This window comes from Myotis lucifugus, unplaced genomic scaffold (genome assembly GCF_000147115.1).
Source record: "Myotis lucifugus unplaced genomic scaffold, Myoluc2.0 scaffold_44, whole genome shotgun sequence".
Taxonomy (NCBI): domain Eukaryota; kingdom Metazoa; phylum Chordata; class Mammalia; order Chiroptera; family Vespertilionidae; genus Myotis; species Myotis lucifugus.
The window spans coordinates 4,745,890-4,772,793 of NW_005871092.1; the positions used below are offsets into that span (position 1 = coordinate 4,745,890).

Consider the following 26,904-nt stretch of genomic DNA (forward strand, 5'->3'; position numbering starts at 1 on the left):
CCTGCTCCGGGTCAGAAGTCCTTAGAGTGAGTTCCAGCTTCTCCCTGCTCCAGACCAGTCTCGGAGTAACGTAGAATGGTGCCCCAAGAGGAATCCCTATCCCAGCAGGCATGTGGTGGTAGGAGGGCCTTCCTGTGCAGAGTGTGCACTGCACACCCGAGGGTGTTGTTTACTCTGGGGGCTAGTGCACAGCGCCGGGGAAACCTCCCCACAGGGACAAGGCTGACTGAAAGCCTCCAAACACCGCTGCCTTTGCTGACTGGGGTAGAGTAGGTGTCGCCCAAGGCTTTTTCAAACGTGCTTTCTAGGTTTCAGCAGAGGCGCTTGAAATGACTTCAGCTCCGTGTTACTTTTGGAAGGGGTTGCAGGGGTCTGGTGTAGGAGGGGAACCCCTGGTAAGACTTGAAAGTGAGAGGAAGATCTGGATCTGGAGCGGTAGGAGTTTCCTCTCGTCAGCGGTGCTGTCAGATGCCTGTCACTGTGGCACATTACTCATGGGTGTGAATGCACCCCTCCCTCCCTCCCTCCCTCCTTCCCCTCCTTCCCCTTTCCTCCATCTCTCCTGCTTCCCTCCCTTCCCCCCTCCCCCTCTCTCTCTCCCTCCCTCTCTCCTTCCTTTCCTCCCTTCCTCCCCTTTCCTCCATCACTCCTTGCTTCTCCCCCTTGCCCCCTCCCTTCCCCCCTCCTCCCTCTCTCCCTCCCTCCCTCCCTTCTGTCCATGCCCCAGGAAACAGCCTGTGGAGCAAGAATCAAAACTTTAAGCTTTTATGAATTTGATCGTGGTGTCATGTTAGTATTTTTTTAACTGACCTGACCTAGAGGTTTATAGAATTTTTTGGTCATTATAAAGTCCAGAAGGTTCCTCAGGAAGGTTTTCTGTGCCTCTCACGTTCCTACCTTTCCAGCCGAGCACGCCGCCAGCACAGCAGAGTAGAAGTGAGGGAGTCCCATTGGGTGTGGGGTGTGGCACCGTCTGGAGCACAGAAAACAGCCCTTCCCCAGTGACGTGGACCCTGGCCGGGTAACAGCACACGATTCCCTTTCTAGCTCTTCTAGGTCAGGCAGGGAGAGAGAGCCTAGGCCAGTGGTCGGCAAACTCGTTAGTCAACAGAGCCAAATACCAACAGTGCAACGATTGAAATTTCTTTTGAGAGCCAAATTTTTTAAACTTAAACTATATAGGTAGGTACGTTGTTATTAACTTAATTAGGGTACTCCTAAGCTGGCCTTTGCTAAAAACGTCCTCAATCTGATTGAGGTACGTTCGCTGAGGTCGACCCCTTCCAACTCTCCCATCCACACTCGTCTTGTATACTTGTTTCGTCTATCTCCTTGAAAACCGACTTCTGCGCATGGGCCACAAAGTTTCAATCGCACTGTACGTGCGCGCCCACAGGTGGTATTTTGTGGAAGAGCCACACTCAAAAGGGGCCAAAGAGCCACATGTGGCTTGCAAGCCGCAGTTTGCCGACCACTGGCCTAGGCCGTGTGCTCGTCTGGCATTTCTTCCCCCTCACCACCATATTTTAGGCCTTAAAAAAAAAAGATGATGGGGGAGACGCAGCTCCCTCTTCACTAAATAGTGTTTGTTCATTTCCTCACGCCCCCTCCTTTAAAAGTCTTTAGTCTGAATGGCTGTTTCCTCCGTCGTGGGACAGCTCAGTCTCTGTCCTAAATGGACAGCTTCCCATGGGCAGTGGCATTTTCAGCTGCCTCTTAGAATAGCTTGTGAGAGATCAGAAATGGGGGGGGACCTCGTATTAAAGATGACTGGGGAGCCCTGGGGCCTGTGCTGCGGCCACCGCCCAGCCCAGGCTCCTAACTGAACGGAACTCCTGCCTATCCCAAGGTGGCCAGGCGGCACTTGGTTCCTTACGTAGGACAGGCACACGATGAAGACGGCGTCTGAGGCCCGAGAAGGCACACGAACCCCTTCCTCCTCCCCCTCCTCCCTTCTTTCCATCCTCCCTCCCTCCCTGCCTTTCTTCTCCCCTCCCTCTCTTCCATTGTATGTCTAGGAACATAAAATGTTCCCAATGGAAACGCTGAACTGAAGGCCAAGACAAATCCCCAAGTGGTACAGGCCCCACGATCTGAGGGAAGAGGGGCTTTCTCTAGGACGGTGGGCGGTCAGCCCTGAGGTGCAGCCAAAACTCGGTGGCCTCTCCACCCCGAGTTTCTCCTCGCAGCCCTGGTGCATGCTCAGGTTTTCTGCCCGTCACTGCTCATTTCTCCTCCGAGCTTGACGTCGACACGCCACGGGAACCTTTGGGCGAAGGTAGTTTTTAGATATTCAGAACATGGAGATGCGAGGCCAGGCCTTTTGTTGGTGACATTTTCCGTCCACCAGGCAGGGAGCCCCTGGGCAGGACTGGCACTAATGCGGAGAGGCAGGAGTTTCAGGTCTGGAAGGAGGCAGTCACCTCTACAGAACTCCTCCTGTTCCCACCCACACCCACGGCCACGCGTGCACCGTCAGGGTCTCAGGGAGGATCAGGTTGGAGGATGTGAGCGGCACTGTGCAGGGCGTTGCCCATAATCAATCACAAACCTTCCTCAGAGGCCCGGCATTCAGTATATTGGCAGGATAGCTCAGTGGGTCAGGGCGGTGGAACCAGGACCCCTGAGTTCCCATCCTGGCCCCCCCATTGACTGGCTTTGTGATCTCAGAAGGTTACGGAACCCCTCTGTGCCTCAGTTTCCTTATCTGTAAGATGGGAATGGTGACAGTACCTGTGGTCTAGGACTGAGTGAGGATAAATGAGTCAATAGACATGGCATGCTTAGACTCATGGCTGGCTGTAGTCTGTGCTCAGTGAACATTAGCTGTTACTGTTAGGAGTTTTATTGTGATATAGCGGGGGAATGGCGACAATGTCCCCTGTTTGTGAATGTCCACTCAGCAGTTTTAGAAGGAACTCAGATGACTTCTGGTTCTGTTTCGCCTTTTTAAATTCCCTCTTCTGTCCTCTCAAACCAAGGCTTACACTACAGCTCTGGAAAACCCCTGCTTCAGCTTTTAAATTTTGATTCGGAATGAGGACCTTTTGACCTTGATAAGAGGTTCGGATGAGCAGGAGGCTCTGTGTCCCCACAGCCATCTCAACATTCATTTGAGCTGCGGAGCTAGGCTCATGGGCCCTTCTAGCCCAGTTTGTCCACACCCCCTGTCCCTCCCTCATCCTTTTATGGAATCAGGGGCGCCGGGTCAGGTTTGAGGAGGGACATGGTGTGTGGGAAAGAGGTCTCCTTTACCCCATCAATTCCTTCTCTTCTCCTGTGGGGCAGGCGTCCTGCCGGCTGGGACATAGTTCCTTTGGGCATTAGGGTTAAAGCAGGTGGGGGTTGTAGCTGGTGTGGATGGAGAGGAGCAAGCAGTCTGCTCCCCTCCTCCTGCCTCCTTTCCAGGGGAGCCCCAACACCCCCCTCCCACCTGTTACTCGAAATAATTCCCTGTGTTTTATCTGTTTGTCTAGGGGAAGAAGAAGAAGAGGAAAAGGGACAAGCAGCCCGGGGAGACCAATGGTAAGTTAGAATAATGCGGATGCAGGGAGGAGCGGCACCCTTCAGGACCACTCTGTTATGTTAGGCTTGGCGGGGGGTGGGTGGTGGGGGGCGGGGAGGCAGTAGAAGCTCAAGGCCAGGACGTTGTAGGGGGGACCCATCTTAGCCAGCCTTTTTGTTTATGCATTTTAATTAATTGCTTCATGACTGCCCTTTTAAAGCTAGTAACATTTATTGTTGCATGAAAAGCACATTGTAATTCTAGTGGAATGTGTTTGGAAATAACTATAGAGCCTGTAACTGGAGAGCAGTAGGCATGCCTATGCGGGTTTACACAGTCTGTTTACTCCGTATGTGTCCGAGCAGGGCTGGGGAGGGGCTAGGGGAGTAGGAGGGGAGTGTGTGAGTGTTTGATATTAACTGGGCTGTTCCTGAATGTTCCGATGCATGCCTTTACAGTGGTAAATTGCACCCGACTTAAATTAAGGAGGTTTGTCATTCTCTAGAAGAAATTAGAAATACTGCATAGGCAATCTCAGGTCCCTTGGAGAAGGCCAGGCTTTTACGAACAACAAAAACATTTTGAAGGCTTTGTATAATTTGTTCTTTTTTTTCAGAACACAGCGAATGTTTCCTAAATCCTTGCCTTTCACTTCCTCCGATTACAGGTGCTAATGTCATTTTGAGTCGTTAAAATAGTTGCTTAAACTGTTTTTTAATTTTTCTTGCCATTATAGTTTGATTAACATTAAACACGTATGACATTTGAACATTCTTTAAAATGACCATCTACTCGGTTTTGTATGTTTCAGTAGAGTATTTTTTTTTCAGTTGCTTTTGTTTTCTTTTTCTTTTTTTTATTTAATTTAACTTTTGCTTTGTTTATTTATTTTTCCCATAACAGTTGTTTAAGCAGTAATGACAGTGATCTAGAGTTGAACTAACTGTGCAAATTGAATATGCAGTATTTCTTTAAAAGAGACTGGTTTAAAAAAAAATGGAAGGAATTCAGTAATAAACCTCCTTAATCTAATGGCATTTTTTTTCATTGCTCCCACTAAGTTTTCTCATGCAAGCATGCATCTGCAGTATGATTATTTTTTTCCTTCGCTTTTTTTAAATTTTAGTTTTTTTCTTCCTTTTGCTTTTCTGCTCATACTTTGCAAGCCCACTAGCATTTTACTGACTGTACCTGCTTAAATGCTGCTATGAGCTTCTCACTAACTCCTAACAGCTCATTTACATAGCCTGTGTACCTTTATCTGTTCCTCTCTTAATATTAATGAGCATAGATTAAAAAAGAAAAGATGAACATTCCAAAAGCTGCAATATCCCAGTACCACAATCTTTTTCTTTCTTTATTTCTTTCTGTTTCATTTCATTTTGTTCTGTTTTTATTTGCAGTATTTTTCTTTTTTTTTTATACTGTTATACTCTGAGAAGAAAAAAGCATGTTACAAACTTAATTCCCTCCTTTGCTTTATTTTCTTCTTTAAGAAAAACAAATTGAGAGAAAAAACAACAAAAGTGGAAACGTATTATTTGAAAGCTACGTATTTAGTACCTAACCTCCCTGTATCAGCTTGAACCGAATCTGAGACAGTCCTTAATGAAGGGATACTGCAGCTTTATTTGCAACAGCTAATTTCACAAGTTGAATAAGAATGTGATTTTTTTTTTACCTTTTTTTATGATTAAAGAAAGTTAAAAATCGAAAGTCGATATTTTGTAATTAGTAACCAGGTCATTGATTTATTCCCTTTTTTATTTTTATTTTTTTCTTATTTGTATCTTTCTCTTTTCCCCTCCCTCCCCCCCTCTCTCTCTTTCTCTCTCTCTCTCTCCCTCTCCCTCTCCCTCTCTCCCATGTTCTCCTCCTCTGCTCGCTTCTCTCTTGAACTCATTCAGACCTGAGCGCTCCTAAGAAATGCCGAGCGCGCTTTGGCCTTGATCAACAGAATAACTGGTGCGGCCCTTGCAGGTGTGTATAGATTTCCCAGATTCGCTGTGCTGGTTTGCAGCTGGTCTATTCGGTCCTTTCCCCCTCTCTGGCCTGTCGCTTTGTAGCTCTGTGTGTGGATCTTAGGAGACACGAGGGCGCGGGACACTGCTCTGTGAGGGATGTGCTTGTTCCCCCGCTGCTGCTAGCCAAAATGCCACTGTAAAACAGCATCCCTTGTGCCTCCTCGGGTCAGCGACAGCAAACCCCAGCACGCCCCTCCCAGGGAACGTTGCCTGCCAACCCCCTTGCTCATGACAGCCCGGGACGGGGCTCAGGGACATCCACCGTAACCCTGGCCTAGGTAGACGCCAACAACGTCGCCTTTCCCCCTCCTCTTCTCTCTCTGTTTTTATTTTTTTTCCCCTTGTTTTTTTGTTTTTGTTTTTGTTTTTTTTTGGTTTCTGGTTGTTGTTTTCTTTTGTGTGTGTGTGTGTATGTGTGTGTGTTTTATCGTTTTATTTTATTTTTTTCTTTTGACTCATAGAAGTCCTTCCCTTTCATGCCCTTGGTGAGGGAAGGAGTGAGTAGAGCCGAGGTGATGATGCGGAAGACAGGTCAGCTGTAGCTGAGCGTCCACACGCAGCTGAGCACGACCCACCATTGTGTTGTGTTTTTTTTGTGTTTACCTTATGCTAACAGATGCAAATACTCCAAAGAAGTGTCGGGCACTGTTCGGGCTTGACCGACAGACTTTATGGTGCAAACCGTGCAGGTATATGACCACTGCGAGGCCTTTGGGAAAATCAAAGCAATTCTGTCCTCTGATACCTTAGTGTGTCAATATATCTGGACCCCGTCCCCGTCTACCTTGCACTGGCATCCATGACTAATGATCCTCACTCTTCCAAATTCCCTTGCTAATTTTCCGCTCTCCCCACTGTCTCTTCCTCTCTTTCCCCCATCCTCTTCCAAATAACACGTGACCCCGGTGGTAGGGCCTAGACAGCAACCCCAACAGACCAGGACAGGCACTTGCCCTTTTGCTCTGAAAGCCAGCCTCCTGGAACTGGCCCAGCCCGGGAATGCTCCCGTGGCCCGAACGCCGGGTGCAGAGGGAGCTGGAATTGGCAGCAGTAGCATTTCCGAGCACTCGGAGTCGGGGCACTTGGAGATGTGCTCTGGGGCAGGCTTTTTTTTTTTTTTTTTTGGTTTGGTTTTGTTGTTTTGTTTTATGTTAAAAACCCACATCTGTGTGCAGAGGAGCTTGGCTAGCTGACATTGTTTTACAGTGCTGCAAAGAAGCGTGGCATTGATCGGCAGGCACCAGCTAACAGGGCTGCACGAGGGAGCCCCGCAGGCCCACGCTCTGGTGCTGCTGGCCTGCGGGGCGAACAACACACACATCTCTGTTAGAGAGAGAGAGAGAAGGAGAGAGAGAGCACACGTTGGTTCCAAAAGGAATCAGAAGCGTCCCGATTCAACCCCGGGTTCCACCCACAGGCTCCCATCCAACCTGTAACCTCAGGGAAGGGATAGGTACTTCCTTCTTGGTGGAGGGATACCGACTAGTGCCTGTCTCCTTTCCTTTCCTTCAATGACCACCTTGGTTAAATTTGTTGTTTCTTTGTTCTGATACAAGCAGTCTTTGAATTTGGAATATTATGATGGTAGGTATCTCAACACCCAAACACGCCTTTCTGTTTGTAGTGCCTCCCCTGTCACGTGTCCCTCTCCTCCATGCCTTTGCCATTTGTTCCGTGTCTAGACGTTAGATCAGATGTCCATCCCATTACGTGCATGCCCACGACTCCCGTGTCTCCTCCCCTCCCGATGCCTCCCAGCGAGAGACTGGGGCAGTGCCTGGCGTTGACCACACCTTTAGGGGGAGAGGGCTTGAGAGTTGATGGAGAGGGAAGTCCCCAGGTGACTCTCCGCCCAGTGAGTGAGGATGGGGGGGCCTCGGGCGGAGGCCCACCAGGAGAGGGGGTGATTCAGCCATTCTGCGAGATGGCAGTGTTCACGGAGGTGACAGATGTCCTTCCCACAGTCTTCTCTGTGCAACAGAACAGGGTTTCCTGATGGGGCTGACGGAAGATGTTAGTATTTAATTAGGGCCAGCCCGGAAGACAGGGGCCCTGCTTCCCCTAACTATCCAGGCTGGGAATTTGTGGGGCCCAGTAGGAAGATCACTGGCTGGGGAACCCTGTTCCGAGGCACCCACCATGGCCATGGCCAAGGATGAGCTAACCACAGGGTGCACTTGGAGAGAGGGTTCCTCACCATAGAAAGTATGGCCGCACCACACGCACACCTCGCCAGGTGGACTGTTGCCTGGTTTGTGCATTTTATTTGGGGAGGCGAGCCGTGGTCCGTGAATCCCTGTTTTGTTTGGGAAGCAGCGACTGCGAGGTAGACTTGGCCCTTTTTTTTATTATGGGTGAAAGTTCATCACTAACTTTGACGGGACGGACAACCCCTTCCTAGACACAGACAGCCCTTACCTAAAGCCATGAAAATTCCTCAGAGACTAGAATTTTCATGACATTTTTACCCAAAACAAAAACAGCCGAAGACCTTGGTAGCTGCTTCGTAAACGCAGCTTCGAGGGGCCAGCCGTCAGTGTGGTGGCCTGGCTGTGGGTGCCGAGGGGTCCTCGTCATTCCTGGGGTCCCTCCCGCCTCAGCACTGTCGGTGGGTCCTAGTGGCCACTATCCTCTGTGGGGGGCAGTGTTCGTACCCTAAAAGCTGTTAGCAGACACATTCCTGCTCCTTTTAGGGTGTAACTCCAAACTGGGATCAGGAAGAATTCTTTCTCTCCCAGTCAACCCATAAGAAGCTAAAAATGGATTTTTAAGAGGCCACTCCTTGATTAGAGATGGAGGCGGGGAGGTACGAGGAGGGATTTGTCCCTTTTTTCCTCAACTTTTCCCAGGATCTGGCTTAATGCTAAATCACTAGGACAAAATGTGTTTTTTAAAAAAGAGAAGTTGCAAAACGAGGCATTTTCCCGGCCCGTCAGAAGTGTGTGTGCTCACTGCCATTTGCTCAGCCACCTCCTAGGATAATACTCTGCCATTCATGTCTTCATGTGCCCGCGCATCCCCACACCACGCACGGAAACTCCCGTGGCACAGGGAGGGCGGGAGGGCCGGGGAGCACCAGAACTGCTCCTAGCTCTAGCCGGTCACGGCTCCTCGCTCCCTACACAGGGTTGTTTCTCATGTTATTTGACATTTGAGCACATTTTTAACAAGATTCTGTTTTGAGCCCACCAAGTTGCTTTTCCCATCTTTTCCTTCTGCCCTAATATAGCATGGAATGCTGCCTGATGTCCTTTATTTCCTGTTGTTTTTCCCCTTTCCCTCTCCCTTTCTTCTCTCTCTCATTTCTCCCTGTTGCTTTCTCCATGTTGCTTATGCCCTCCTACCCTCACCTCCTCCCCACTCCCATTTTAAAATGCATGGACATCTTAGTGTTTTGAGCATGTTTTGATCTGCAGGCGGAGGTGGTTTAAAGCTCTGATTGATAGGCGTATGTATTGATCTTGGGCTTCTGGGATGGAAGTAGAACCCACCCTCTATTTCAGTCTATCCCCGAGGAGAGAAAGGAACCGTGTCAATTTGAAGGTGATGAGGGGGACTGTCCCCCACACCCCCAGAGTTCCTTCCACCAGAGAGGAGTGGGTAGACCCTAAGGCCCCCTGCCCAGGGTCTTGGCCTCTGGGAGGCAGGGAAGACCAAGCATGTCCCTCCTATCCTCCCTACCCCACCTCCCATCGCTCCTCCTGCCATCTTGCTGAGTCCACACCCCCACACACAGGGCCATGATCAGACAGCCCTGGGCTCAGGCCCAAGAAGGAACTCATCACACCCCCTTCCTTTCGATGGCCAGGGACATCTGACAGTGGTTGCCTCAGCCAGGCAGCAGCCTCGTTGCTTTCCAGCGTGGAAAGCCAGCCGGCGCTCATACTTGTTTGCGGATGGAGTGTTCCCAGCCCTACAGTCGGTGCTACCTGACTAGGTTCTCCTTAGATCAGCTCCCCCCCTGCATCTGCATTGTTTTGATAGCATGATGGGGGTTGATCTCAGGGCCACCTTTGCTACCCAGTATTAGCCCATCAGACTGGGGTTCATAGTAGGAGAAGCGTAGAGGTCACAGGCCCAGTTTCTTGAATTGATTTCCCCAACCTTCGATGATAAGCAAGAGAGGCTCTGAAATTCTCATGCCGACCCCTTACATAAACAGGAAGTAGGAAAGGGAGATTCTGGTTTTGGTGCAGGGCAAGCAAAAAAATTAGCCTCCGTGGTTTAAACACCAATCGTGACAACCCAGACCCAGAAGGTCCATGCTGGGACCGACCCCTGGCACTTCTTGTCTCACTTCCTTGTGACCTGCTGCACCCTCCAGCTACCGGCCTCGGGGCGCCCCTCCATGCCATCCTCACTCTTTCCTTCCAGCCTTCTCACTCTGGGGTGAGGGAGGGGAAGACCCCAAATCTTAAAAAAAAAAATCAAGTCTGAATCATAATTTAATCCACAACCTGCAGGCCATACAACCAGTTATTCTTGTTCCTTTGGATCATTTTCTGTTTTTCTTATTCTTCCCCCTTCTCCACCTTCGTTGATCCTCTTCTACCTGTTTTTGGTGTTTTTTTGTTTTTGTTTCTTTATTTTCTGTTTTGTTTTTTTTTTTAATTTATTTTATTTATTTTACTTTGTTTTCTTTTTGTTTCCCCCTCCTCTCACCTGATTCTGACCTCTCTTGATTTGGTGTGGTTCTTAACAGACAAGCCCGACAGCTCTCTGGGCCCAGCAGCCTGGTGGTGGTGTGGTGGTGGTGGTGGTGGTGGTGGTGGTGTGTTGAGAACTTTAAGCCTCTTGCTAGTGCTGCCTTCAGCTCTATGGGCTCAGTAGTCAGCATTTTGAGAGTTTCATATTCATGTGAGGCACCTGGGAAGGGGCTCTGTCTTTCTCTGTACACACACACACACACACATTGGGGGGCGGGAGAGGGAAAGGGGGCGGGGATGGAAGGTCTGATGGGAGAGTGAGGGAATGCTTAAGCCCAAAGAGAAATGATAATTTATTAGTTCATCTCACTTTCTAGCAAATCGATGCCACCAGCTACAGGTGGCATCCAGTAGTTTGCTCAGACATTTGGGCAGGGGTGGGTCATGGGTGTTGAGTGGGGGTAGGGGCAGCAGGTAGGTAGGGAATTCCATACAATTAAATAGATTTTGTTCACCAGAGCAGACGGATGTGTGGGCAGTAGTTACGTGGGCACGGCACCTCGTGGAACTTTAATAGCGCTCTGGCCACGGGCGTGCCGCCTCCGTGGGGCAGCCGCTAGGTGACGTCGGCTTGACTCTCTCCCTTGGCACCTCTGCCTGTTATTCACAGAACCTCTCTCCCCTGTTTCTAGGAGAAAAAAAAAGTGCGTTCGCTACATACAAGGTGAAGGCAGCTGCCTCAGTCCACCCTCTTCAGATGGAAGCTTACTAGACTCGCCTCCTCCCTCCCCCAACCTGCTAGGCTCCCCTCCCCAAGACGCCAAGGCGCAGACTGAGCAGACGCAGCCTCTCTCGCTGTCCCTGAAGCCCGACCCCCTGGCCCACCTGTCCATGATGCCTCCGCCGCCCGCCCTCCTGCTTGCCGAGGCCGCCCATGGCAAGGCCCCTGCCCTCTGTCCCAACGGGGCCCTGGACCTGCCTCCCGCCGCTTTGCAGCCGCCCATCCTGCCCTCGTCATCTATTGCACAGCCGTCGACATCTTCCTTACATTCCCACAGCTCTCTGGCCGGGACCCAGCCCCAGCCGCTCTCCCTGGTAACCAAGTCTTTAGAATAGCTTTAGCTTCGTGAGCCCCGCTTGTTTTGTGTAGTGTTTCATTTTGCTTTCCTTCATTTCCTCCCCCCTTTTTGGAAGGTTTTGTTTTGTACTCTTAATTTTGTGCCACGTGGCTACATTAGTTAATGTTTATCGAGTTCATTGGTCAATATTTGACCCATTCTTATTTCAGTGTCTCCTTTTAAATATGTAGATGAGAGAAGAACCTCATGATTCTACCAAAATTTTTATCAACAGCTGTTTAAAGTCTTTGTAGCGTTTAAAAATATATATATATATACATAACTGTTATGTAGTTGGGATAGCTTAGTTTTAAAAGACTGATTAAAAAGCAAAAAGGAAAAAAAAAAAAGAAGCAATTTGGAAGCAGCCCTCCAGAAGGAGTTGGTTCTGTATTATTTGTATTAAATACGAGCTTGCGAACCAATCATTTTACATCTGGTTTTTAAACCACCAGGGCACGACGAATGCAGTGCCGCGAGTTTTTTTTCTTCTTCCGTGTGAAACAACTTTTATTGTGATGTTACTTGTTATTGTTTAAATGTACAGAAACAAAGGGTTAAAATGTGTTAATATACCTTGTTCCATGGTGTTGTTCTTTTGGGGGGGGAGGGGATGCTTCTCAACACTTAATGGCATCACAGCGCTGTTGGACCAGTAGTATTTATTGCTTTAGAGATTGCTCGTCGAACCCGTACGTCGTCCCTTTTAAAATATGTTTTCCTTTTTTCTTGAAACCGTGTAAAGTCTTTTTTCCCCCTTAGCATCAGCATCTTATATATAACAACTCATTTGTACAAGGTTTTTAAGTTTATATATAAAATGTGTATATATATTTTTTTGTTTGTTTCCATTTTCGACTTTTTTTTTTTTCTGTATGAAACCCAGATGCCGCCAAATGGACATGAATAGTTGCATTAAAGGATCAGTAGCATTAACAAAACTTGTTTTAAAAGCCATTATGTGAAACAAGACTTGAAAATTAGCGAGGGAATTTTAGCGACGCTGTTTGAGCAACGACGGGAACGTCCCTGTGTCCTCTTTGAGCTCACAGTCGAACGCCCTGCACCCCGAGGATGTGGACTGACTGCGGAACTTTATGTGCCAAAATTCTCAGAGACTTTAGCTTTCTCCCTCTTTTCGATGCTGTAATTTCCGTTCACCATGTTTTGCTGTGATGTTACATAGGTAGATCTGTGTGTAGTTTTAATGTCACCTATAACAAGATGTGTTTGGTAGCAGATTGTCCAGAAAAGCATTTTAAATGAAGAGGTATAAACCCTTAAGGGCCAAAATTCTGTATATTAGATTACTCTTAAAGGAGAAACCAGCTACCGCTTCTATGTACCCGTACGACATACGAGTAGGTAGCGAACTTTAAAAATAAACAAAACCTAGGCATGTTGATGTTGCAAAATGCTGTATAAAGCTGAAACCTGTTCATTCACAGTGCCATTGTAGTTGACATGAAGCGATTGTAAAACTGTCTCCGATTTTTCTCTGGTTTATTAAGATGCTAACGATAACATTTTTTTGTGTGTGAATACTTTGAATGTTTCCTAACAGTTGTGATGTTACTGTTCCGTTTTATGCTCTTATTCCAGTTTCATTTCTAATGGTTTGGAAGCCATTTTTGTAATGAATAAATGTTCATGCTGTACAGTATCTGTAGCATGCCGTGCTGGGTTAATAAAAGCAACTTAGTGTGTGCAGATGAAGGCTGGTCACGTGTGTCTGTGATTTGCATTTTGTCTCCGGGGAAACCGGATCTGCCTGCTGGAACCTGAGGTCCCGGGGCTGGTATGGGTGGTGGGTGGTGACTCAGGTACCAAGACGTGGTCTCGAACCCTTTCGAGGGTTTGATTCTCCCCTCCCTGTTTGGCATGTTCTGTCACCATAAGTTCATTTCTGAAAGCCAAGCACAGTTACAGACCACATGTCACCCTCTGGCTGTGAAACAGTCGCTCCTCTACAGCCCAGTTGTCTCTCACTCACGGTATCATTTTACATCCGTCCCCTTTAAGGACCATTGATGGGAATGTATCCTAAGTTCTTTCCATGAGTTGCGTGCAGGCAGGGGTGCCAGGGGTCAACTCGAAGCCCTTTTTCGGGCAGTGAGCGACTGTCGAGAAAGTTGGATTGAGATGGTTTACCTAAGGTTTGTGCAGAGGAATCTGTGGGACCCAAGTTCTTTGTCTGCCCTGGTCAGGGTGCAAGGTCGTTACCATCACCAATGGACCACGATGAAGAGCTGCCTAAGGCAGTGGTTCTCAACCTTGGCTGCACATTAGAATCACCTGGGAATCTTTTTAAAATCCTGATTTCTGGGTGGAATGAGGCCCAGAAATCAGGATTCTAAAAAGATTCCCAGGTGATTCTAATGTGCAGCCAAGGTTGAGAACCACTGGCCTAAGGTTTCTGTGGTGATCACTTCTCAGGCTGACCAGGAGGGACGATGTCCATGGTGCTCACTTCTAGAACCAGCAAACCTCCAGAGGAGTGACTTCTGGGCCATCAAGCTGTCCGTGTCGCCACTGTGGTCAGGCACGGTCACACAGTGTTGTCATCAGGAGCTTACAGTCCGTCCGAAGCTCTGCTCTCCGCCCACTAGTTCTGGTTTTGTGAATTCTCGGTATTTTGGTTTTGCTTTTAGCTCTGTATTCCCAGGAAGGAGTGATTCTGGGGTCCTGCCCCAATTTAGTTCGCACACTGACCCCCGAGTGACCTTCGAAAACACAGGTGAGAACAATATTTGCAGCAGCACGTGGTGTGGGAGCTGCCCCTGAGTTCGCTCGTTCCAGCCCCACACCTGAGGGGGTGTTATTCTCCCTCCGCCTTCTGCTCTATGCTCTGAACCCCGGTTTAGACATTCAGGGTTTGTGTCTTGTCCAAGGTCGCGGAGCATGAAGGGTGGTGGAGCTGGGATTTAAAGTCACCTCGGACTCCAAGCCTGTGCTCTCGACACAGGTGTGCCTCCTGCATAGTCAGCGTGGTCCTCCAACCGCGATGGGGCAGGCCTGAGCTTCGCCTGGCACCCCTCCTCCGCCCTGCACTCACTCCCTCTCTAGCCGGATGGAGGAGAGGTCCGCTTCCTCAAAGCATTTTCCTTTTCCACTTTCGAAGATGCCGTCTCCTCTGCCGGAAGGATCGGCTGTGCTCCTGCGCCTGCTCCCCGCTTCCTACATGGACACTCCTCGAGTCCTCAGGCCTCAGCAGAGACAGCGCCGTAGACAAGGGTGGGTGACATCTCCCCAGTATGCTCCACAGCTTTCTGCTGTCCCCTCCCTTTAAACTCTCCCCCACTGTCCTGTCATGTGGCACCACTCCGTGCTGTTGGCATTTTGCGCACAAAATTCTTAGTGGTGGGGGACTGTCTACGCATTGTAGGGTGTTAGCATCCCTGGCCTCTCCCCACTAGATGCCCTCCTCCCCCACTAGTCATGACACCCAGAAATGTCTAGACATTGCTGGGTGGCCCCTGGGGGACAAAAGTGCTTGTGGTTGGGAACCGTTGCTCAGAGAGCCCTCCAGGACAGGGCTGTGGCTTCTGTGTTCACTGCCCTGTACTAGGGTCCTGGTTCAGAGCCGTGAGCATAGGGGGTGCTCCATATATATTTGTTGAAGGAAGGAATGAACAAAGTTGGCCAACTCTACACCTGTATTGTGGGAAGAGGGGGATGGAAATTTCCCATAATGCTTTCAAATTTTGTGTTCTCGGGACTTCCAAGGTCAGTCACTTCCATAATCCTTTCAGCCATGCTGGAATGTAACTCAGTGCCCTTGTTACCAAGGCCCACCCCCCCCCCAAAAAAAAAACACACACAAAAAAAACAGGTGCGAGTGGGGTCGGTCCCTCAGCCAACAACTGGCATGCAGATCTCTCTAGAAGTCAAAATAGTAGACCACCTAGTCACATGCTTTCTGCCCTCCCGCCAACATCCGGTATACCTTAGAGACCTTCTTTAACCCTAATATGGATCTCCCCCCTCCCCCCAGCTTGTCTCATTGTCGGCAGACCAGGTTCCAGACTCCCAAATGGCAGCCCAAGCCCTTGCCCTTCAGCACCCCTGTGTCCATCAGTGTGGTTTCTAAAGCTTCGAGAGTTTGTTTTAAACTGAGCAGCTCCCTGTTGCACCCATGAAAAATGGGTCTGTGGGGTTTGGGGTACTGAGAAACCCCGAGACAACATGTAGGAGCCGTAACTCTCAGTCTCTGATCCACACATTACTGCCACGTGATGGGGCCTGACCAAGTCAGTTTGCCTGTTCGGAGAGAGTATTGGTTTCCTGTGGCTGCTGTAACAAATTAACACAAACTGCGTGGTTTCCATCAGCAGCTGTCACAGTTCTGGAGGCCAAAGTCCGGAAGCAGATGCGTCCTCCCTCCAGTCGTTCTAGAACCTCACCTGTTCCATGTCTCTTCTAGCTTCTGGGGTCTGCCTGCAATTCTGGGTGTGCCTCACCTTTTAGCCAAATCACTCAAATCCGTACCTCTAATGTCACATCACTGCCTTCTCTGTGTCTGTCCCCAAAGTCCCTCTCATAAGGATACATGTGATTGTATTTGGAGCCCACCTCGAGAACCCCGGACAAGCCACTATCTCAAGGTCATTAACTGAATCACATGTTTGGCCATATGAAATAATACCGGTTCTAGGATCAGGATGTGGGCATGTATTTTAGGGAGCCGCCTTTCAGCCCACGACAGAAGCGTTTGCCAATTCTGGGACAGGTGCAGTCTTGGCACAGGACCCTCCAGAATGGGCCGTGGGTGGGTGGTTTTGGAAAAGCCTGTGCGAAAGTGATGACTATAGTAGGTGGTTTTGCATTTTGGATAATAGCAGGTGCACTTGTATTGTTGTGATTTGGATGCGTATAGGGCAGTGATGGCGAACCTTTTGAGCTCGGCGTGTCAGCATTTTGAAAAACCCTAACTTAACTCTGGTGCCGTGTCACATATAGAATTTTTTTGATATTTGCAACCATAGTAAAACAAAGACATATTTTTGATATTTATTTTATATATTTAAATGCCATTCAACAAAGAAAAATCAACCAAAAAAATGAGTTCGCATGTCATACATCACTGATATAGGGTCAGGAGGAGCTTTCATCCGATCCAGGATTTGATGAGAGGAAGCACCTGGGAGCAATGCAGTGCACCTGAGCTTGGAGAATCCTCTGTCCTTGAGCGATTCCTTCATCTCTCTGAGCCTCTGTCTTTAGCAAGTGGCGACAGAGTCCTCGTTCTGAGAGATTCTTAGGAGGGCTAGAATGCAGAGACCTGGAATAGCAAATACTAAGTGTTTATTATTATCATAAAAGCAGCAGGCTGGTCACAACTGTGTTTTCCTCATTTCTCTTTGGACTAGTCCTGCTCTTGAAACTCAGGTTAGAGAACCACAGAGATCTCGACACATCCTCATTGTCAAGGGACCCTGGCCAGGGATTGTGGGACTCATCTACAGGCGTTCATCTTACCTGAAACTTCCTGGCCCTATGACAGTTTCTTCCACCTTTTGGGGAGCTGCAGCTCTGGCTGGGGTGCTTTTTTGTGGCGCATAAATGTGTTCTTAATTAAGGCCCTTTGGAAAGAAACGAAGGAATAGCCTAAACGTCTCTTGCGAGCGGGAATTACTGATAAGCAGGGCCTTAGGTTTGATTTTGTAAAGGAGTCCCATCTGGTGTCGGCTGCCTCAGCTCTCACTTCAGAGCAGGCCCAGCCTTCCTGGCACATGGCGATGGCCGGGGCCTGCAGGAGTCCTGGCATGGCCCTGGGGGCTGTGCGGGTGAACTCTGGCTCTGGAGCGAGTGGCTCCCTGAAGTTGGCACTGTGCGAGAACACTTGATAGGAGCTCTGAGTAGGCACATTGATTGACTGGTTGATTGGTTGATTACTCATGCATCCATTCAACAGCGATTTCTCTGACACATTTGCACCAGGGACTGTGCTCGGCACTGACACGAGGGTCCAGGGGAAGTCAGCTTGGTCTCCGTCCACCCTCACCCCGACCCCCACCCCACCCCCAGCTCAATCCTACACCATCCTTCAGGCTGGAGCCTTTAAGGAAATGGGCCACCACCATTCCTGAGGTCTGGGCAAGCTGCTCACCTGGGAAGGACTTTCCATCAGCATAATAACAGGAGGATGTGCTAAAAACTCCACCTGTGCTTCTCCTTTAATCCTCCTGGGGGGCAGAAGTGCTTTTATGTTCATTTTATAAATGTAGAAAGTCACGCTTAGGGAGGGTAAGTGGCTTTCTCAAAGGCGCATAGGTGGGGAGCACTGAGCCCAGGGTTTGAACCCAGGCAGCCTGGCTCGGGAGCCGGCATAGCTACACACGCAGGTCATCTGAGGCGCTGGCGGGAGATGCGCGGAGGAGGAGCTCATGTGATTCGTGGCCTTTGCTAAGGGACCAGGTGTTCTCTCTCCCAGTCTGGGCGCAGTTTTTTCTCATGCTGGTTTCTGTGCTCGCATTAACCATAAAGGCGGCTGATAATTACATGGATTGAGCTATTTTGGACTCAGCAGAAGTCGTAGAACCCTAGAATTGGAAGGAAATTAGAAGTAATGTGTATTCCAATATTGTACATACATATTATGTAGGTTTCTCAGGTTGATAAGTTCGGATCAAGATCAGCATTTAAAAAATATAGAATGGAATGATATAGAATCCATTGCTTTGCCCTCATTATATTTCAGCTTAAAGGAAGTCTCCCGGATTGGTCAGAATAGGCTACAGAGATTCTCAATCTTTTTCATCTCATGGCACATGTAAACTAATTACTAATATTCTGCAGCACACCAAAAAATATATTTTTTGCCGATCTGACAAAAAAAATTTTTTTCATTCACACCTGATGGCTATTGCTGTGTTGGCTGTTGTCTTGTTTTTTTTTTAATTGGATAATCTAAGGCAGTGGTTGGCAAACTGCGGCTCGGCAAACCGTGGCTCGAGAGCCACATGTGGCTCTTTGGCCCCTTGAGTGTGGCTCTTCCACAAAATACCAGCTCTTCCACAAGATACCAACTTCTGCGCATGGGCCATGAAGTTTCAATCGCACTGTACGTGCGCGCCCACATGTGGTATTTTGTGGAAGAGCCACACTCAAGGGGCCAAAGAGCCGCATGTGGCTCGCAAGCTGCGGTTTGCCGACCACAGATCTCAGGGGAAAGAGGTCAGTGCCCCTGAGTAAATAGTCAGGTATTGCGCGTTTTAAAAATTCTTGTGGCACACCAGTTGAAAATCACTGGGCTAGACTATGCTGCTATTAAAAAACAGACCCGAAATATCAATAGTTTAACCAAGTTTACTTCTCAGCCAGCTCAGAGATGCCTTCCAGCCCCATAGACAAGGGAGAGAATGGAAGACCAGCAGGCCATCTTCTAGACATGGAAGCAACCAACATCACTTCTGCCCATACATATCCCATTGCGTAGAACTCAGTAGCAAGGTCAATCTAACTACAGAGGGGGCTGAGAAATGTTGAGAAGCACACAGATATGAATGAGCACTAATAACCTAACCCACATCTTCCTTACTGGCCCTATTCTTCTTTATCAGAGCACCCCTTTGTCACATTCATAACACTGCCTGACGTATATCACACACACACACACATGTGAAGTTATTTATTTGTCTTCCTGTTATAGTCAACCTTCTTTTCTCTCTGGACCAGGGGTTGTCAAACTATAGCCTCCAAGGCCAGACCGGGCTGTTTTTCTAGGGCCGAGAGTTAGGAACAATTTTACATTTTTAACGAATCACAAAAGAAGAATAATTTTCAAGAGAGTCTGTGGCCCATGAAGCCTAAGATGTTGACTACCTGGCTTTTTACAGAAAAGCCTGCCAAGCCCGCTCTGGAAGGTAAGCCTCTGAGGGCAGAGATAGCGTCTCTGCCTCCCACTCTATCCACAGAACCAAGAACAGGCTAATTCCTCGTAAGTGCTCAACAGATACTGTTAATGAGTGAATGAAACTTATCTTTAAAGAGTGTCTTCTGATGTGCAAACGTTTTTCCTTTTAATCACGTCTAACGGATCAATCTTTTATGGTCAATTTATTTAATTCCTCCTTAAATATTTTATCACTCCAGGTTTATGAGCATATTCTCCTTTTCTCCTAAAAGCATTATTGTTCTACCTTTCATATGTAGGTCTGTGATCCACCTGGAATTGATTTGGGTGTATGAGGTTGAGTGTTGAATTGAATATTGGGGTTCTTGGGTTCCCCAAGATGAAAATCGAGAGGAAATTTCAGAGAAATTTCAAGACAGATTTTATTAAGCTTATGCTCGAGCACAAGAGAGGCAGCACAGAGGAAGGGAAGGTGCTCTGAACTGGCTCGGGGGCTGGCTTTGCTTGGCTGCTTTTATGAACTGGGGACAACCCGGGCTTGCATGAAAAGACAGGCTTTATGAAAATGGTGTGCTTGTGGAATTTTCCATGTCTGGGTAGGAAAAGCAAGTGGTTAGAAGGGAGATAAAATTCTGCTTTTTTTTTTTTTTTTTTGAGCAGGGAGTGGAGGGGTGGTGATATTCTGTGGTCAGCTTATCCTTCTGGACACCTGGTCTTAACTTGCCTTCCTGACTACCTGGTATTTTTCCATTCCTGGGCCCAAGTTCCTACACTGTCCCAATATGAGACAGGGGTCAAAGTTCATTTTTGCCTATGTGGTCATGTGTTTGGTCTAGCATAATTCAAGTGATAGTACAGTTGTGTGTTTTCTGACACTCTATTCCATTGATCTTTTCCTACCTTGGTGCTAATACCACACTTTTAATTACTCTATCTGTGTAGTAAGTCTTGCTATCTGGCATATAAGTCCTTTAGTTTTGTTCTCTATCAAGACTACCATGACTTTCTTGGCCCTTTGCATCACCATATAAATGTTAGAATTAGCTTGTCAATTTCCACACACACAGACACAAACACACAACCTGCTGGACTTGTCAATGTGATTGTGATGAAGCTGTTGTACACTTTGGGGAGAACTGATATCTTAACAGTATTGAGTCTTGTAATCCATGAACATGGTCTACCCCTCCATTTATCTAAGTATTCCTGATCTCCCTCAAGAATGTAATATTAGTTTGGTGGGGCTGCCATAATAAAATACACAGATGGGATGGCTTCCACAACAGAAATTTAATTATCTCACAGTTCTGGAGGCTAGAAGTCTCAGATCAAGATGTTGGCAGTTTTGGTTTCTTCTGAGACCTCTCTCCGTGGCTTGCGGTTGGCCACCTTCATGCTGTGTCCTCCCATGGTCTTTCCTCTGTGTGTGTCAGTATCCAAATTTCTGATGAGGACACCAGGCATATAGGATTAGGGCCCACCCACCCTTATGATCTCCTTTTACTTTACTTCTTTAAAGACCTTATGTCCATATTCAGTCACAATTTGAGCCACAGGGAGTTAGGACTTCAACCTATGAATTGGGGGGTGGGGAGCGGGTATGCAATTTAGCTCATAAAAAATGTTTTATAGTTTTATGTGTAGAGGTTTTGCTCATCTTTCATTAAATTTATTCCTAGATATTGAATGAGTTTTGAAATAATCATAAGTAGTATTTAAAAATTTTTATGTTCTAATTGATTGTTGCTAGCATGTATTAATTTTTTAAATATATTTTATTGATTTTTTACAGAGAGGAAGGGAGAGAGAGAGAGTTAGAAACATCGATGAGAGAGAAACATCGATCAGCTGCCTCCTGCACATCTCCCACTGGGGATGTGCCCGCAACCCAGGTACATGCCCTTGACCAGAATCGAACCCGGGACCTTTCAGTCCGCCGACGCTCTATCCACTGAGCCAAACCGGTTTTGGCATCTAGCATGTATTATTGTACTTGGTTTCTGTATATGACCTTTTATCCAAGAGTCTTGCTAAATCTGAGTATGAATTCTAATAGATTAGTTATAGCTTCTTTTTTTAAAAAAATGTATTTTATTGATTTTTCACAGAGAGGAAGGGGGAGGGATAGAGAGTTAGAAACATTGATGAGAGAGAAACATCGATCAGCTGCCTCCTGCACACCTCCTACTGGGGATGTGCTTGCAACCAAGGTACATGCCCTTGACTGGAATCAAACCCGGGACCCTTCAGTCCACAGGCCAACACTCTATCCACTGAGCCAAACTGGTTAGGGCAGTTATAGCTTCTTTTGGATGTTTGTATCCACACAATTATATTATCTGCAAATACTGACAGTTTTATTTTTTCTTTTCCACCTATCTTTATACTCCCCCCCCTTTTTCCCTTTATAATACTGGCAAGAGAGTCCAATAGAATATTGAATAGGAGTGTGAGATATTGGATTTCTTTGTCTTTTTTGTTTTTAACTAAGGGGAAAATATTCACTATTTTACTATTAAGTATAGTGTCAGCTGTGATTTTATAAATACATGTTTTCAAATTAAGAAAATTCTTTTCTAGTTTAGTTTGTTTAGAGTGCTTATCACAAATTCACCTAAAAAGTGAAAAGGCAAGCCACACTTAGGAGATATTGGTAGCATTTATCTGACAAAGGACCAACTGATATCTAGAAGTATAAAAATTTCCTAAATACTTCCCTAAGTGGCTCAGTTGGCTGGAGCATCATCCCATACATCAATTCCCAGTCAGGGCATATACCTCTGTTGCATTTCGATCCCAGGTCAGGGTGTGTTCAGGAGGCAACTAATTGATGTAATTGATGTTTCTCTCTCACATCAATGTTTCTCTCTCTCTCTCTCTCTCTCTCTCTAAAAATCAATAAAAACATATCCTCAAAAAAAAGAAAAAAGTTCGTAAAAATCAATTGGAATGAGCAAAACACAAAAGTGAGAACTGGTAATTCACAAAAAAAATGATGCCTCTATAGCATATGTTTAACTTTAGTAGATGATTTTAGCAGCTCCATTTATAATGGCCTCACACTGGACATAACCTAGCTGTCCATCAGTCATAGAATGGATAAGCGATAGTTTTCATACAATAGATGGGTAGTTCTCATCCAGTGCATCCAAGATTTCTCTGGATTTTTCTCATGGGCGATATTTGCTCCATTCCACTGAAATGCCGAAGGTGCCATTGGATGAGTGAGGGGGGAAAAGGCCTCTCGATTGTGTGTATTTCATGGAGCCGGTAATAAAAGACTAGCTATGATTACAGTAGGGTGGCTGTGCAGGACCTTGGGAGCAAGTCACCACAGGTAACAGTCATGAAAGGAGCCTTTTGAAAAAAAAAGTTTAGCGCCCCCATTTCACCTGACTTATGAATTATGAAGAAATCAGGTTCAGCAATTAACGCCCTCTGGATTCTCAAGGTAGTGATGGTTGCTACTTAAAACAATCTCTGCAGTGCCCACCACCTCACTCACCCCATTCCTGTTTACTTTATGACACCAAGTGTAGAAGGAAATTCATCGTGAAAAATGTGGATGGAGTAGGGCTTCTGGAATGGTCTCTAAGGATCTATAATAATAAAAGTGTAATATGCTAATTAGACCAGACAGCTGAACAACCGTCGGATGTCATTCTGGACATCCTTCTGGACGAAGCCGTGGCGGTGGGGGCCAAGGCAGAGGTGGTTAGAGGCGATCAGTCAGGCAGGCAGAATGGTTAGGAGCGATCAGGCAGGCAGGCAGAGTGGTTAGGAGTGATCAGGCAGGCAGGCGAGCAGTTAGAAATGATCAGGCAGGCAGGATCAGGCAGGCAGGCAGAGTGGTTAGGGGTGATGAGGCAGGCAAGTGGTTAGGAGCCAGTGGTCCCAGATTATGAGAGGGTGCAGGCCGGGCTGAGGGACTTCCCCCCTGCACGAATTTTGTGCACCAGGCCTCTAGTAAATAATAAAAGATTAAATTTCTATTAATACATTTTCAGTCAAGGCCCTGCTAGAAACTATTCTGGTGTCTATATTTGCTTTCCAGGATGCAAAGGTTGAAGGGGAGAGTGGAAATGGGAAATTGTGGGCATATTGGTGAAATTAGAGCCTACCCTTGGTGTCAGGGTATGGAGGGGGTTCCTTGTGTAGCCCCCATCCCCTCCTGGGGCATCAGAATTCCCAAGAGGGATAAGTTCTATCCTTCCGAGTGGGAAATCCAAGAGTAGGCAAGAGCAGCTGCTCCGAATGGAATCAGACTGTCTCTTTAAGAGCTGGAAAGAGGGACCAACGGAAACTGAAGCTTGGAGAAGGGGGCCCCAAGAGTGTCTTGCCTGAAGCCACACAGCTGGGTGCTGGCAGGGTCTAGGCTAAATGCCACGATTCCCTGCTATCTAGACCAGGGATCTTTCCAGGAACCACCTGCTGCCTCGAATTCTCTCCTCGCTGGCTTTGATGTGGGGAATTTTCATTCCGCCGCCAGCTCTGAGCCTTGTTCCCAATGCTGGGTTGGTGTCCAGATTTATGGACTCCAATGTGGCGGAGGACTGGAGGGTGGCGTTCTCAGAAATACAGCAGCCACCTGTTAGCAGGCACCCCGACGTGCCAGGCACCACACTAGGCTCCCGGGCATCTGGCACAGCACGCGTCGTTTCATTTGTTCTTCACCCAAACGCTCTGATGGAAGCCTTCCTATTCCCCTTGTCCTGGGAAGGGGCTAAGGAACACGGGCAGCTGAAAAGTGGCAGAGCTGGGGTTAAAAATGGGACAATGACTAGGGAGCCCATTCTCTTCAACTACCGACTGAATAAGAATCTTTTCAAAAATACATACTTTTTATTAATTTCAGAGAGGAAGGTAGAAGGAGAGAGAGAGAAACATGAGTGATGAGAGAGAACCATCTATCAGCCACCCGGGCAAGTACCCTGACCAGAATCGAACCCTGGCCTCCTGGTTCATAGGTTGACACTCAACCACTGAGCCATGCCAGCCGGGCCGAATACAAATCTTAAGGAGAGACTGAGTCCTGACATTGCCCTGAAGTTTGCGAAAAGCTGTTGGGACTGTGCTGGACCGGGACATCTGTCCTCGGGAGAAATGGGGCTGCCCCTTCGGGAACCTTACATCCCGTGGGTGCCATACTCTCGAGTGAGGGTGGCTGCTGCAGGAGGCTACTAACTGGCCCCGATGCCAGGACTAAGGGCCCAGATGGGTCTCTTTCCCTTGCATCACAGCTGTGGGGAGCCTGGGGGTGAGATCGCAGCCAGTCCAGCCCTGGGTGCAACCCCGATGGTGATGGGAGGTCAGGTGGATACCAGGGCCTGCATGTGGGGGTTCTGATTGCAGCTCAGGTGCCTGGGAAGGAGAGGTCGCCTTGGGAGCAGATGCCCGGCCTCTGCAGATGGTCGGCCTCTGTTCTCCTCGGGGGAAGGGGCCGGGCCACCAGGCCACATCCTCTCACCCGTGCGTCCCTCCACCCGCCTCCCCTCCACCTTATATAATGGCACATTATACAACAGCGCAAAGCAGGTGGTATTTTTAAAGACAGCAAGTGAGCATTTTTTTGGCCTAAATTTGGGAATGAAACAGATGGATTTTTAAGACTCTGGGCTTCTCCTATGAATAGTCACCGTTGTTCTCCGCTTTTAAACACCCGTCTCAAGACTACCTCCAGCAGCCAATCAGCACTCTATTTAATTATAACAAAATTCTTAGCTCTGTCTGCTGCTGCTCGGACAAGTGGGGGGCACTGGATCAATTTCTGGAGCCAGGCAGACTTGCCAACAACAATTTTCCTTTTCCCAGGGGGCCTCCGGGACCCAGAGCAGGTTCCAAGGCCTTCCTCTCCTCTTGCTCGGCGTGGGCTCCCTGACAGCGAGTTTAAAAGGGGTTACAGAGAGGCAGATAAATGCTGGGCTTGTTGCAGCCTTCCTGACAGCGCCGACCCCCACTCCAGTGAGCTCATGCCCGCCTCATTATGGTCGGTGCCAGGTTTTTTCCATTAACAGGTAATTGAGTAGAAACTAAAATAAGCGAAGTTTGTTTCATCCCTGGGATTTTCTTGCTGGGGTTTGAAAGAAAAACACTTTAGCTTCGTTAGCGGCCGAGTGTCCTTGAAACCGTATTTATGTTTTCCAAGTGATTTGTTGCTTGGTAGGTGTAATTAGTCCGTCCCCCTGGCCTCGCCCTCCTTGTTTCTATTCTTTGAGGGCCACGATGTTCAGAGAATGGGAGCTGGTTCCCTGGGTCCCGGGCTGTGTGACTCTGATTTAGTGGATGGTAAAGTGGTTCTGTTCATTGTAGATAGCTGATTTTTGTGTCTCCTCTCTCTTTCCCTGGAGCGCGCACACATGAACACACACACACACACACACACACACACACACACCGTTGGAAAATCACTGCAGAAGCCTGTTGATCACGCAGCCTCAGTGTATACCCCCCCAAAGCGCTGCTGTCAGGTCCCGCCCCAGGCTTGTCAGCCCCCCACTCTCACTGTGCCTCCCATGGTCGGCATAGTGTCCAGGTAGATGGTGTCCCTGGCTGAGGGGCAGGAAGCAGACGGAGGGTTTATCTCATTTTCTCTCTCTGTGGCTTGCTTTGCGGGTGCCCAGCCCAGGATCCTATTTCACAATTGAATAGTCCAGGAACAGATGTGGAGTGAGCCACCCCATCTCCAGTCCTGCTTCCCGTCTCCCTGGACCCCTTTCTCGGCTGCTCTGTGTTCAGTGCCATGAAGATGTCCCATCAGTGCCTTCCCCAAGTTCTCCATGAGGCTGGGCCTTCTGATGGTGTGTGTGTGTGTGTGTGTGTGTGTGTGCGTGTGTGTGTGTGAGAGAGAGAGAGAGAGAGAGATGGGAGGGGGCTACTTCCCATACTTAGGATTTTCATTGCACCTGGATCACCAGAGAATCATGAGAGAATCATGGTCTCATTTTGGTCATGATCTCCCCCTGAGATTCTGGGAAGTGCTAAGGACCATCACCCCCAAAGATAATGTACGTGCCCGAATGCAAACAACACCCTGCATGTGTTTTTAGGAGCTCCCTGAGCCCCCACGCCCCCCAGGATAAGAATCACTACAGCAGGCATGCAAGGCCAACGAATCCATATAATCAAAGCAAAATTTTTCCCAGAATTGTGCACCTTGTTACACACCTGATACAGAATTCTTTCTGAAGAAGTCTCCAGAAATGTGTGACTTTCAGATGCACAAACAGAGCTCATATGCCTGCATGCGTTTGGTGTTCAACCAGAAATAGTAATCACCACAGTGAACATTCCCATGTCCCTGCTTTGTGAGGGCGCAGGGTGCTCATCTCAGGGAGAAGGTGGAGGTGAGGTCCCTGCCCCCTGGAGCTAACATTCCAGTGGAGGGTGGGGAGGCAGACAATGGCCAAATGAACAAAAGGGCCACTTGAGATTTCAGTGCTTGCTACAAGGAAATAAACAGGGTGGCATGCTGGGTAATAGCCTCCAGGGGTCAGGGAAGGCCTCTGGGGAGGTGCTATTTCATCTGAAAGTTGAAAAGGAGTTCTAGGTCCTTGTCCCCCGTTTAGAGCCCTCAGACCTCCTGTCACAGTGCTGAGGGCTGTAAGCCATCTCACGGGGCCCACCCAGCCTCCCATAGCTCTCTTACACCCCCAATTTACTGAGGAGCACACTGAGGCCCAGGCCACCTACCTGGGCTATTGGACTGGGTTGGGGGTGGGGGGGTGGGATTAGGACTGGAGCCAGGCCTCGCTGATCC

The 26,904-nt window shown here is 48.1% G+C and overlaps 1 protein-coding gene across 12 annotated transcripts in view; it reads left to right on the plus strand.

The window, feature by feature from the left end:
* TCF7L2 (transcription factor 7 like 2) overlaps nt 1-13,013 on the plus strand; it is a 188,428-nt gene extending 175,415 nt beyond the window's left edge. For 4 of the 12 annotated variants that reach the window (XM_014455291.2, XM_014455295.2, XM_014455296.2 and 1 more), the window contains 2 exons: nt 3,477-3,525; nt 10,868-13,009. In XM_014455291.2, coding sequence (XP_014310777.1) covers nt 3,477-3,525; nt 10,868-10,947 — 129 coding nt within the window. In that variant the 3' untranslated portion in view covers nt 10,948-13,009. Of the gene's footprint in view, nt 1-3,476; nt 3,526-4,121; nt 4,173-5,412; nt 5,486-6,145; nt 6,219-10,867 lie in introns of all 12 variants that reach the window. The other 8 variants (XM_023753365.1, XM_023753366.1, XM_023753367.1 and 5 more) reach the window with 4 other exon arrangements.
* Nucleotides 13,014-26,904: the final 13,891 nt, after the last annotated feature.